Source organism: Temnothorax nylanderi, unplaced genomic scaffold (assembly GCF_030848795.1).
Source record: "Temnothorax nylanderi isolate EJ_2023f unplaced genomic scaffold, tnyl_v1.0 TNYL_tig0019_pilon, whole genome shotgun sequence".
Classification (NCBI taxonomy): domain Eukaryota; kingdom Metazoa; phylum Arthropoda; class Insecta; order Hymenoptera; family Formicidae; genus Temnothorax; species Temnothorax nylanderi.
In genome coordinates, this window is record NW_027249081.1 from 1,902,313 (window position 1) to 1,915,808 (window position 13,496).

The 13,496-nt window shown below is 42.2% G+C and overlaps 1 protein-coding gene across 11 annotated transcripts in view; it reads right to left on the reverse strand.

The window, feature by feature from the left end:
• Dlg1 (discs large 1) overlaps nucleotides 1–13,496 on the reverse strand; it is a 336,847-nt gene that overhangs the window by 226,484 nt on the left and 96,867 nt on the right. For all 11 annotated transcript variants that reach the window (XM_071699803.1, XM_071699792.1, XM_071699794.1 and 8 more), the window contains exon 3: nucleotides 9,627–9,763. In XM_071699803.1, coding sequence (XP_071555904.1) covers nucleotides 9,627–9,763 — 137 coding nt within the window. The remainder of the gene's footprint in view (nucleotides 1–9,626; nucleotides 9,764–13,496) is intronic.

The following is a 13,496-nucleotide window of genomic DNA, read 5'->3' on the forward strand; positions in this document are numbered from 1 at the left end:
TGATAGATAGTCATATCTGATAAAAGGAATAATTTATGCGATAATTATAGCAGATTCATATTTTAATTGAAAATTTGTAAGTTTATTTTTGACGTTTTATCTTAACTTTCTGTTATCGCTCACAATTTGCAATTACGAAATGGAAAGTATTTAGTAGAGATTCTGCGTGTCACGGATATTAAGGCAAAGTGTTTTCAGAAAATTTTTGCTACACGATGAATACTTCTTTTCGAGGTTGCCACACGATATGACAGGCAGTTTCTCACGAGTAAATGCATTAAGAAAATTAAATGTATTCCACTTTTTCGGAAAGAGGTTTGCACGGAAACAGCAATTTTACAGGGTAACGTTTACTTTTTTCCCGGAAAGAAAAATATTTTCGGGACACATCGTATCGTGTGTGTATGTGTACCTATGTGTTATGCAGCACACCTTAAGAATGCCTCTTTCGTCGCAAAGGTTGACGAAAACTCTCCCTCCCTCCCTCTCTCTCCCTCCCTCCCTCTCTCTCTCTCTCTCTCTCTCTCTCTCTCTCTCTCTCTCTCTCTCTCTCACACACACACACACACACACACACACACACACACACACACACACACACACACACACACACACACACACACACACACAGCATTTTTCAGAGTAACCATGCGTGCGTCGTTACGCAAAATTACTCACAAATCCGCCTTCCTTCCAGAAAGTCGATAAGCTGTAAGTCAAATGGATTTCGCTTTATCATGGATAGTGGAAAGTACAGAGCGCCCGGAAGCTTTATCCACGTACTAGGGCTTAACCCATTGCTCGATTCCGTTTGGGAGCGAAACTGATGGAAAGAGGCTTTGCGCGATCGAAGCACGCCGTACGCATGAGAGCGCGCGATATCGTTGATTGACAAAATCATTTTTAAGGATACCGCTGTACGCAAATAACATGAAAGAAATCTATCGCAACTGAAAATTGTACGTACGGAGTTTCAAAGTATAAAACGTACAATCTACATAACGCGATCAAACACAGTATTACATAATGCTCATCGATTTATCCTTCTAATTATGTATCGAAAACTTTGTTTCGAGAAACTGTAATTGTACGTTGAACTATATTGCAATCATAATTAGCAGCTTAGCTTACAATAGGTATATATAAGTTACATTAATAAAGGGAGATCGTTAAAAAAAGTTTATATTGAAAAGCAGCTAAAGTTAAGAAAAGCAGCATAGTGCGGAGTAACTTCTGAGCGTTTCTCCACGCGCTGGGAGAGAGTTTTAGATTGGGTGAATTCGCGCGTGGATACGAATAGGTTGGAGAGCAGTCGGGCACGATACTTGTTGGATGAGAGTCCGATGGCGGGGCAAGAGCGAGCGCGCATACCGTCGCTCTCGCTGGGAGTAATTTACGAATATTTTACAGCTCCCTAAAGCCGTAAACGCAACCGACCGCGTATATTTGCGCCGTGCCTGCCGCGGATATTAGCTTCCAGTCTCGTATATGCCTCCGGGGGACAGAAGAGATAGTCGAGTGATGAATGTCCCGTCAGCAACGAGGTGGTTTGCCAAACCTTTCCGAGGAGAGACGCAATAGTTGGTAGTCGGTCGTGGCTTCATCTACTTCCACCGTCATGGATTGTATCCTAAATAGTTTGATGGCGGGACGACGGATCCTGTGGGAGGTTCTCATTCGTCCGTGTCCCTTCATTCGTCCCTTATATCGATAATGTCGATAACGACGAGAAATCGTGCGAGTTACACAGATTTTCTCGAGATTTGCGGCCTACAAGACTTTCGCAGATTTGAATACGGCTGAAACAGCGACGTGGAAAAACGGAGATTTTCCATTGAATCCGAGTACATTGACGTATGGTCAACAAAAATACAATGGAATATATCGTACCGTGTAACAGTAATATTTTATTATGCGCATGAATATGTATATTTTTACGCTTTTTATAGAATTACAGTTATACGTTCCTAGAATTTTGTTGCAGCTACAAAAGGCTTTAAATGCGAGTTTTAATTTAAACTATAAAAAAATTAAATTTGCGTCAGATCAATATTAGAAAAGAAATACGTGAGAACAAAATACATAACCGCTAATTTTGTTCCGCAGCTGCTGTAGTTAATATAAATCACACGAATATCGAATGCGGTTCACATCCATGAAATTAAACAATATAAAATTTACATTTTTTTCATCGATACATTTCATCACGCGCGGCTAACGAATTCTCGCAATTTGTAAAAATCGAAAAATCTTGCTAAAAACACCGATACATTAAATGAAAAAAATTGCTATTAGATCCACGACATTCCACCTTATGGAAAATTATGTAAAGCGATGTATTTATGGTTCCAGAGAGGATAGAAATTGGTATAATATCTCGTATGGAAATAAGGGCTGCGGAGTAAGGTGTCCCGCAACCAAGTCGATTTTCTATTTATTCTAAGACAACGTTGTCTCGTTCAATGGTATTTCGATTTCTCGGTATGCCATTGTCTATTTCTGATTCATGCGGTCCAAGATACCTTTGATTTCTAAAACAGCATTATCGTGGTCTCTCTTTGTTTGTTTGAAATATTGTATCCAAAATTCTACAATGTATGAAACATATATATTTAAATAGGTTGGGAATTATATATAAGTGCAGATGTTATTAAGGAAATACAAGAGTAAGCACGAATTTCCTTGTTTCGCGTGTATCGAACGGCGAAACCGCAAACAAACTCTCGACGACGGTCTTCGTATCCGTGCAAAACGCGCGCGCAAGTGACACGCGTGTCGTTATCCAGCGCAAATCAAATTAAATGCAGTAAACGTCGTCGAGATCGCTCGATGTTATTGCCAGTTTAGTGTTATCTTATCGTCGACAAAAAGCGAAAGAGAAATGCGGATGCGGACGACAGTTCGGCTCTCACGCGAAGTCTGAGGCGATAAGAAATAACGGGCTCCTCGTTAGGAAGGATAAAGTCGAATGACGGTCGGAGGAGAAGACGCGGAAGTCAGATAAGCACGGCGGTCGTAATTGGGGATATTCGGAAGACGGGGGAGGGGAGCATTGTTCTTTTGCCAGCCGATTAATTTTTTTCTCGCTATGATAAATGTCGGGCGACATTCGTTCTTTTTGTCCGGGTAGGGAACAAAGTAACTGCGGCTGGGCGAACAACAAATCGCCGTAACTTTTCAAACCACACATTTGCGCGATGCGATATTTATCTCTCCGAATAATTAAACAACAAACACGATACGGATAAAACCAAATATGAAAGCCGTACGGTGTTAAATAAATTACTTTCGAAATAGCACGTATGTAAAATCCCTTTTATTTGCGCGGTGATTTTATTCCATTTGGCCGAACAAATTTCCGCCATACCCGAATAATCGGTGCCACCGCGAGAACTATTTATCGTATGATAAAGAGTCGCGTAAAATAGCTTACTGTCGCAGAATTTGAATCGTAAAACGAGACGCGGCTTTGTATCGTTATCCGATATTTCCGCGACGTCCAGCGCTTTTGAAAACTTGAAATGCGATACGGGCTGTGAGATTCCTTTCAGTTGCGAAATAGCGGCGAATTTTCCACGTTGCGCAAATGAATGGACCGGCATTCGCCACGCAATGCATTAAGTCGCCAGCCGCAAACGCATGCATTTTTAAACGGATCGAAGAGCCGAGTAATGCTCTCGTTTGGACTTTCTTCCATTTATCGGAAACGGACGCGCTTTCCCGAGGCGAAATGGGTTTCGGGTTGCACAGGCGACTCTGACTATAAATTCCCTTTGTCGCCGGAAAGAGGAATGTCGTGCGATCGGGCGCGCGCGCGCACATTTCGAGGAGAACGGTCGTAATCCCGCGATTACGTAATCCGTTTTTAGCTCATGACACTTTTCCGCACGATGAAATAATTACGCGATGTGAAATCTGTGCAACTGTGCGCGTCGTTTAAAGTGATCCCCGGGAGTCCCGGGACTCGCCCGGGAGTGAAGCAATGTCCCATCTGTCTTGAATGCCTTTCGCGCACAGCGCGCACTGCGAAATGTCGAGTCGCGAGACGAAAAAACGAGAAGCAGCTTTGTCCCCCTTCCGTCGTCGTCGCCCATCCGGCAGCAGCTTTGTGCGCGAAACGGCTTAAAATTCTCCGCACTCAGAGCACGGGGAGTCGGAGAAAAGTTCCCGCATTCTTCGAAGGTCTAAGCAATCCCGTGCCGTTAACCAGACTCGCGAGTAACCTCGGAAAACTGCACCTAAAATGGAGGCCACCTCAATGGCCCGGGAAAGCTCTCCCTATGGAAATTTTATCGCGGATTCCGCAGGGATTGAAAAGCTTTAGTTATCATATGTACATCATATACGAGAGTTTGGATTTGCTTACGTTAATAACGTTAGGAGAGTGAGGTGAAGATGTGAAAGCACATTTCGACTGTAAACTGAATAACGAGAAAATAACAGCCGCGCACTTTAAGTGATAGAGTTTAGGGTTAATGGTGCGAGAGACATGCTTGTTCTCACAAACTGCCGCTCTCAGAAAACTCAGCCCTTCGGCGCCCAACCTTCGGAAAATTAAATTACTTACTGTCCGATATTGTTTACCGATACTTAAATCGACCCACACGACGAGCACCGACAGTTTAATCTCTCCGCGGCCTTTCCCCCGGCACCCTCACCTTCTTCGTCTCTCGCGGAAAAGAAAGGTCAGGAGGAGCAGAAGCGAGCGACCCTTATCGATTTCAGCGTTTCCCACGGGAAATCGCGTTCGTTCAGCAAGGAAGAACCGGGAAGGCGGACACCGTGGAAGGAAGGATATTCACAGCGAAGCGGCGGCGGGCGCAGAATTTTCCATTACACCGAGTGCGGTTACCCACCCTTATCATAGCGGTGCATATTCCAGAGACGGCGATGGCGAGGGGCGACGACTACCTCTCGCGTAGTAATGGAAAACAAACAGGGAAAATATCGTCCGTTTACAATGCCGGCGATATTCTACGCCCGGCACGCTCCTTAAAGCCGGATTCGCGGATATTCGCGGGGCGTGGCAATGAGCGTGATAAAGAGTATATTTCTCGAGCTCGTTTCTGCGCGCGTATCGGGTATAGTGACGTGAGACGCGCGTCTAAAATATATAACTTTCCGACGCCGATCTCTCTCTCTCTCTCTCTCTCTCTCTCTCTCTCTCTCTCTCTCTCTATGATTCCATATTTCAGTGATTTTCGAGTAAATTCAATTCCGTCCGTCTTTCAAAATCGACACGAAGCTTTCGTATTTCAAATGGATGTTGCTCGAACCAAGTCATTTAGCCCGTAGCACGTGTTACTGCTGTACAATGTCTCCGTTTTGTGTATATAATTAGGATTATCGGCTGCGAAAGAGCGCGCTGTTTTGGGACCGCGTCTATTTGTTTGAATTCAAACTCTCCCGTAAAACCGGCGGCGAACAAATGCGCAACCGGTCAGCAATGTGTATCGAAGTTTTGACGGCTAGCGAATGGCAAAGCGGCCACTATAACGAAGAACAGCGGCATTGTTTCGCGACGGTAATGGCCCGCATTTAATGCGCCATTAGAAGTTGTTAACTTCTACTGTTGTTTCACGAGAGCGTCGCGTTATATATACATATATATATATATATCTATACGATGGTGCACGACACGACGATACGCGCATTCGACATTGTTGCGCCGATTTATCGTTTTCTGGCTTTGAGAGTTGGCAATTAAATGATCTTCCTTTTTCGAAGTTTTTTTTTATGGTAATTGCATTTGGTCAACAGAACGACATTGTTGAAAGCAAAAATTATTTTCTCTCTGAAAATCCGATCAGCCGTCATACGTTTCCACAATTTTCGCAGTCCTAATTGAAAAGAAAACTAGGTAACTCTATCGAGATTCTGTTCAATCTAAAATTAATTGTAAGATAAGATTTTCTATTCTTTATTTTGCTATTTCTCTCTTGATTGGTACACAGCTCAGAAACTACTACATATTTTTCATTAATATCAAGGAAATATTCAAGTTTTCCACAAGAAATATTACTGCATATGTCTATTATCGAGCGCCTTATATAAAAAACGCATGCCTTCGGTAATTATAAATAGACAAAACATTTTTCGATCTTGTTCGAGAATCACTTTCAACCGACCAGTTAGTTTTAATTATCGTCATAATAATAGAGCGCTCGATATATAAGCAATAAAATATCAAATTATCAAATATTTGATGAAGCAAACTTTTCCTGACTATTTCTGACTATTTTAAAATCAAATAATAAAAGCATCGCTTTTGTTTCTCGCGCAATAATTGTTTTAATCAATGCTTGGTAAAGTCACATTTCAAATTTAAAACACTTCTGTGGCTCGTGTACAAGAATCAATGTTATTTTTTTTGCTCGTTCAATGATAATACCGCTATTAACTCTCTAAAGCTATTAACTCTCTAAGCAATGCAAATTGTTTAACATGAACATAACAAATATTCAGATGTAAAATCAAAGAAAAATTACAATAGCAGAATAGAAAATTGTTTCGCAAAATATGTAAATCTGGTAATATGCTGTATTACAAACATGGAGAGCAACCGTGCTCTCTTCGTTATACGTATTTCTCTTCTCTTTGTATGTATGTATGTATTTCTAATAAAATTATGAATAAACCGAAGACTCACGGGAAAAGTACGATTACAATTATATATCTAACAATGATTATACGCGGTAAGTAGTTTATTAAGGTATTGTTGAATTCGACATAATTGAGGTTAATTTAACGCTGCGTTTTATTCGAGCTGCTCAGAATGACGATACGTCCCATGATAGAGTGCAATGTAATTATAGACTTTAATTACAATGCAATTTCTGCGAATTACATTTAGTGCGCTAGCAACGAATTGCAATTTATCGATTCGCCTCAAGTTGGTTCGCCACAGCATTTCACATTGATTCGTAGTATATAAATCTCTCCATTCCCGTGCGCATTACTCGAAAGAGTAATGTAACTCCACCTCCGAGACATTGTCAATTTTTATCGTAAAATTTTCTAATTAAGCTAAACAATTCCTACAAAAATAACGTAAAAATTTTTTAAATTATAGTAAAAAGATATGTACAAAACTACATAAGAATAAATAATAATATATAAAAGCTCTCTTTTGAATAAAATAACATGTATCTGATTTCTTTATCTAATTAATCTTATATAATTAAATCAAATAACATTAATTAACAGAAATAAGAGCCAGGCGTGATAATTACCGCGCTATTATTGCCAAATTTGTTTATGTTACTTGATTTAATTAGATAAGTCGATTAATTAGATAAAGAAATCAGATACAGTCAATGACACCCAAAAACCAGAGTGCAGCCAGAATTTCAATCGATTTACGGAGAAATGCCGTACGTGACGGATTAATTCAATCATAATGCCGATATATGTGCCAATAACGTTTACTTGATTGTACAGGTACTACATATTAAAGCTCGTGTACATATGCGATGTAGAATGTACATACTGTACGCGTGTCGACAGTCCGCCTGTAGCTTATTACATACACGAAGAGAGCGCGAAGGAAAGGACGAGAGGAGAACGATACTTCGCTTAGGACGAAACATTGTTATCTGTGGTATAATATCCGCCTTTGCCCGGCGTGCGCGCACCTGGCGTAATTATAAAACGAGCGCAAACCCGGGAAGCCTCATTAATATTTCGCTTTGTTCTTTCCCCCTAGTTGCACCCCGTAAAGAAAATGCAAGGACGCTTTTATTTAAAATATCGAAAAATGTCGAGTCGGGGGGGGGAGGGGGAGGAGTGAGAACACGGTATCTGCGCGGCACGTTTGTATTCCTTTAATTTCGCTCGACGGCATCCACGCAGAAGGAGAATAGCGACGTTATTATGGGACGTCGTAGGAGATCTCGCAGTGTCGCACGTGTTTCCTGCGTATCTGAGAGAGGCGTTAAGCTCAGACGATTAACGCCGCTTTGTACGGCGAAAATCGCGCGAGAAGATACGCGACTCCTTTACATTCCGTCTCCTGCGGAAATTTCACGGGACATTTTTTGTATACGTGCACGCGAAAATGGGGTATCTGCCCATGCGTTGAAACGTACGTCCGGAATGCGTTATATAAACGTCGCCCGTGAACGCCGTGCATTCAAAGGAAGTCGAAAATGCACGGAGAGCCGCGGCGATAAAAATACCAAGACTCTCTCTCGCACGCATCATCCCTCGTGCCTCTAGTGCCGCTGCTGCTGACAGCTCGCCGTATCAGTGTTCTTCATATGCGCGGAGAGCAGCGCTGTTCAAGCGAGATTATGTTGAAGATTGATTATGTTGTAGATTGTGTTGAAAGACGTATTAATTTACTGGAAATTACTGCTACAATTTGGATAGAAGCAGGTAATTTAACGGCGCCCCAATATGGCATTTGATTACGTTCGTATAATGTTTGATTGGTTTTGTAAAATTATTTTAAAAAATAACGATTAAATAATTGATACACGGTCGATCAATGTAACAGTGTATTTCGTCGCTTTCGTTTTACCGCACAATGCGACGGCTTTTTTCAGAGAAATAAATTTAAAATTTATACTTTATATGCAACGTAATAACCATTAATTATATTTAAAAAATTGAAAAAGGCGGGTACTAGCCATAAATGTGACAATAATTTAAAAAAATAAATTTGATAATATTTAATAATAAAATAATTTGAAATTATTTAAATTCACAATATATTCTTAGCAACAGAAATAGTCACTTTTATTATTACACAGAGATATTTTCTTTAGATTATAGATCACCATTTTCAAATAATAGCATCATCATCAAAATATTACATTCTGTACTTTTTTTAGTGACATGTCAATCGTGCAAATTTCAATAAATATGAAAAATTAATGGCAAATAGCGCGCGGTCGAAAATCCTCAAAGACACCAAATGCCATTTATTCAATCCCTCGCGGGATAGCCACTATCGGGAATTTCCATCGTCCTCGCGACGTTACTCTAACGATCGAATTAATCCGGAAGAACCGAGCGTACGTGATCGAGGTTGCGCGAGATGCATACAAGCTGCTATACGCAATCGTCGCACCGGTTGAATGTCACGTCGATCGTTGGCCGTTATGACATCGGTGTCGATATGCCGTCGCAACGGCGCATGTCGATTGCGGACGGGCGCGGTGCGGCGCGGCGGTCTACAATTAGCAATTAAAATCAGCGGACCGGCCGATTGATTAGACCTTGGAATGGATATCCCGCGGCCCAATCGACTCATCGATTATAATTTCCAGCGCTAATTATGCCACGGCACCGCTGCGCGAGCGGCGAGATATGATCAACACTCCGCCCGCGCCGCGACGAATTACGTTCCGGAATATTTTCCGTCGTCGTGCCAACATCGTCGGGATTTCAATTTCAACAATCTCGTTCGGAGTAACGAAACGAGCGCGCACGGAGATTCATTTTCGCCGCGCGCGCGTCGGAGAATTGCATCTCATCGAGATTTATTACGCGCCGGCTTCGACGCGGCGCATCGCGTCGCGTCGCGTCGCGCGTCTCTCTATCTTCTCGGAGAAAATTCGCAACGCGATTCGCGCGAGGCGCATGCATACGAATGGAGGGCGAACAGACAAAACTGTACTCACGTCGTTCTGGGCAAAGGTCGGCGTGATTGGCCCGTCGCTGGCTTCCCATTTGTCCGCGATGCGGATCGTCTCCGCCGTTTTCTGCTGCACCGATTTCGACTCGTCGAGCAGCGTCAGCTCGTAAAACTCCTGGATATCTGCAACAGTCCGGAGAAAAAGGAAAAGACGTATTACCATCTGCCACGGAGTTCTCGACGTTCGGAGGTAAAATCTCCGCGGACCGTATGACCTGCAGCGGTCTCTCAGACGGCGGGGGATTTCATTTCGTTTCTATCTGGCTTTCCTGCGTGCAAACGCCATGATAAATTGACCGGGGACTCGATTTAGTCCGTTCGTTCACATCGGATGCATGGGGGAAACGTCAGAATGATATAATGGGGCTAACTGAGAGACAATCGGTCGTAAGTCGTATTGTATAATAATGGAATAATAGATTCGGTGCTTAAGTGGGATTGGTATCTCCGGTGATGAACAGTATATTTGGGATGAGATGCACGTTGCCGATTCAAGAGGTCGGGGATCAAGCGAGCAGGCCCTCGCATCTTTGTTCGGTCGTACCGAAGACTTTAACGCCCCGGTCCCGAGACGTGGACGCGAAGCCGCACGATAAGGCGGTCACATAATTTTCAATAGTTACACCGCTCGCGTAACTCGAGTGGACTCTCAAGCTAGCGCGTGTCGCGGCGCCGCCGCCGCGTTCTCGAATATATATCACCGGCACTAGGATACGTCGGGTGCAGGTCGTCTGGGTCGAAGGAGCCCGTAACTCCTTGCCAGCATCGCTCGCTTCTCGCCACGACGACGTTGCGGAATGGGATAAGGCTGTCTCGTGACAACACGAGAATCGGACACAACGTAGGACATCGTCTGAATTAAGAATGAACCGTTTGAAACTTTCGAAAGATCGATTTTTCCCGTATTGCGGTCGCATTCTTTGCGCGTAATTTAATACACAGGCATGTCCCGAAGAAAATGTTGCAAAGAATAACGTACCTAAGTATGTGAATTAATATTTATCATGAAAAATACAGCAGATATGATACAAAGACGTGACAATAGTAAAATAATTTATAAGAACATTGTTCATACAATCGAGTCAATTTATAATATTCAAAATAGATGACGAACTTTCTATCTTAGATATTTAATTCTGGAGAACAAAGATGCTTTTTTTATACTAATATTGCTGGTATCTTGTTAACTCTTATATTAATATTATTTTAAATATTTTCTGAGAAAAATTAACATTATGTCGTCTCTGTAAGATACGCGAATGCTTATTTGAAATTATGAATATCGCGAATTTATACAATTTAATTCCTTTTATTAATACCGATGCGACGGAAGAGCCACAGAAGATTCCATTTCTTTCTCCTGAGAGCCGGCTACATCTATGCGGTTTAATTTTAACCCCGTGAACCGTAAAATATATATATATATATCTCTCCGAGTTAAAGTAATTTCCAACATATAACCCACAATTTTCCTTATTATAGCGAACATTACTCTCAATTTCTTTACTCACAATCAGCTAGCGAGTGTCTTGCGCGTTAGTAGTCGTTAATAAATTGAAATTACGGTTAGCGCTTTGAGGCATTGCTCCCGAGAGCGTCGCGTATTAATTGCTCCCGCGTGAGCAATTCCTAAAGGTAATTTCCAAGTTACATCATTACAGCACCTGTGTTTCGCGCAATACTAAGCTTTCTATAATTATGCTCGTTAGTCGGTCAAGCGGGCTAAGTTTCTCCATCCTTTCCGCCGAGATGATACGGCTGCTCCTATCTTAAAGAAAAAAACAACACCCTCGCCATGCCTCGCAGTTATCAAAGCATGGTTTATTAACGGTATGTACGCATTAATCTGCGATTAAGAAAATTTACCTTCAATATAACTTTACTACGTTCCTTCCGTCATTCTCTATTTATTTATGTTATCGATATTCCAAGTTTCTGTAAGAAACTTCAATATTATTGGAATTATTTGCTAACGTTCGAGAAGTCTAGGCAGTTTGCCTGCGAAATTAGCAGACTCTTCAACAAGACATGTAATTATTAACCATAAATTTCGTGAAAGATAGCTACGTATTTTCTTTTGATTTTTTCAGTTTCTGATTTCACGAAAAAGAAATAAATTCGCTTCGCCGTGTCCTCTTTCATTTTCATATTTCCAACGACGATTCTAAAACTACGCACGAGTAGACTACCTAGTCCGTTTACTCGCTGGCGTTAGTCATGAAAGGATTTTTTCCCCTTTTGCCTCGAGGCGTGTGAATGCACGGAAAATTTCTAGAAAGTTGCGCGACGAAACATTTTATCTGTCGGTCGAGTGGAAATTCGGAGATTTCACTCGTATAAATTTGCTCGAGCTTCGCCTCTTTTTCTTGACGCCTGCAATCAGCACCACGAAAATAATTTTTCGCACGCGAGAAAGTTTTAGAATGCTGTCAGCATCGGGGGTGCGTATATTCTCTTATACCTGGAATAGAGTTGTTGGAACAATATCACACGCTTTTCTCGAGGTATCAGTAAAAAGAGAAAGATGAAAATCTCGATTTGCAAGAACGCTGCTTTTCACCTTCGCAACGCAAACATCTCGCATGCAGCAGAGTCGGATATTTACGGCAGCAGCGCCACCGAGGGCGTTATTGCATTATAAATTTTCAAAGGGCGTCCCACGCGATTCTCCACCGCGATAAAAATGTGCATCAATCCTGTTCGAGCTCTCGGTAGCGGCAGCAGCGGCGCGGCGCGCGGCGGCCGCGGCGGCAGCACCCTTTCACCATTCTGCACGACGACGGGTACCCTGTCTAAATATCACCCGGCGCATTTCTCACGTGGAATGCAAGAAATATATATCGAAGACTTATTTCAATCCCCTCGCCTTGCACGCGACGTTGACGTCGGTATGTGAAACGCGCGCGGAATTCTTTCCGATGATGGGCATCCTGTGTGTGTATAGGCGGTGGCGCCTTTCCGATGAATACCGGCGCCGCCGTGACGAAACTTATCTGACATTTCCACCCCCGCGAAAGAGAAGGATTTTAGCATTACTATGAGTGAGAATTGCTGCTAGCGTATATAGGAGGATTTATGTCTTAATCTCGAAATACAAAACACAGGCGACAACGCAGAGACCTACAATATCTCGCCGATTTTTCAACTCGCGACATTATTTTTTAAAAACATGACACGGGAGAAATTACGAGGACTGAGTATTGTGTGAGTTTAGGAAAATCCATAATGATTATGTTATGATATTACGCGACTCAATGGTAACTGAGTAAAATTGTTTTTGTAATTAGAAGGCGTGAGTAAATAATTCCATCGATCTTTTGCTGACGATGCCGCGATGGAGCGAAATTTGGGCCGAAACGAACGAACATTATTCTATAATAAAGAAATTATTGCGCACCAATTAGCCGCGTCTGGCTCTCATTTAGCCCGGTCCGCTCGGTCCTCTATTATTCGTGGCGTGAGAAAAGTTGCTAGTTTAGTGCACAGTTTCCAAATATTGCTCTGATTAAATATGCTCTATCGGATGCTATAGTTATTGCATATCGTATAGCGATAATTGATTGCGAGGCAATCACACGTTCCTGTAGCGTCATCCATTTATAATTAGCCCAATGCAACCGATGCCATCGTGGTTCGTCCTCTTACTAGGCCAATGGCTGGGATTGCAATTAGAGACGTAGCCATATCGATAATCGATGCATGCCATGGGCATGGAATAATAATTAGATTACTGGTACTTAAATCCGATTCGCGATATACACAACCACGTAGCTCAGACTCGACGTCGCAATTGGGCCATGTTGACGTTCCACTTATGTCATGCAATATACACATTATGCATATATTTATTAACCGT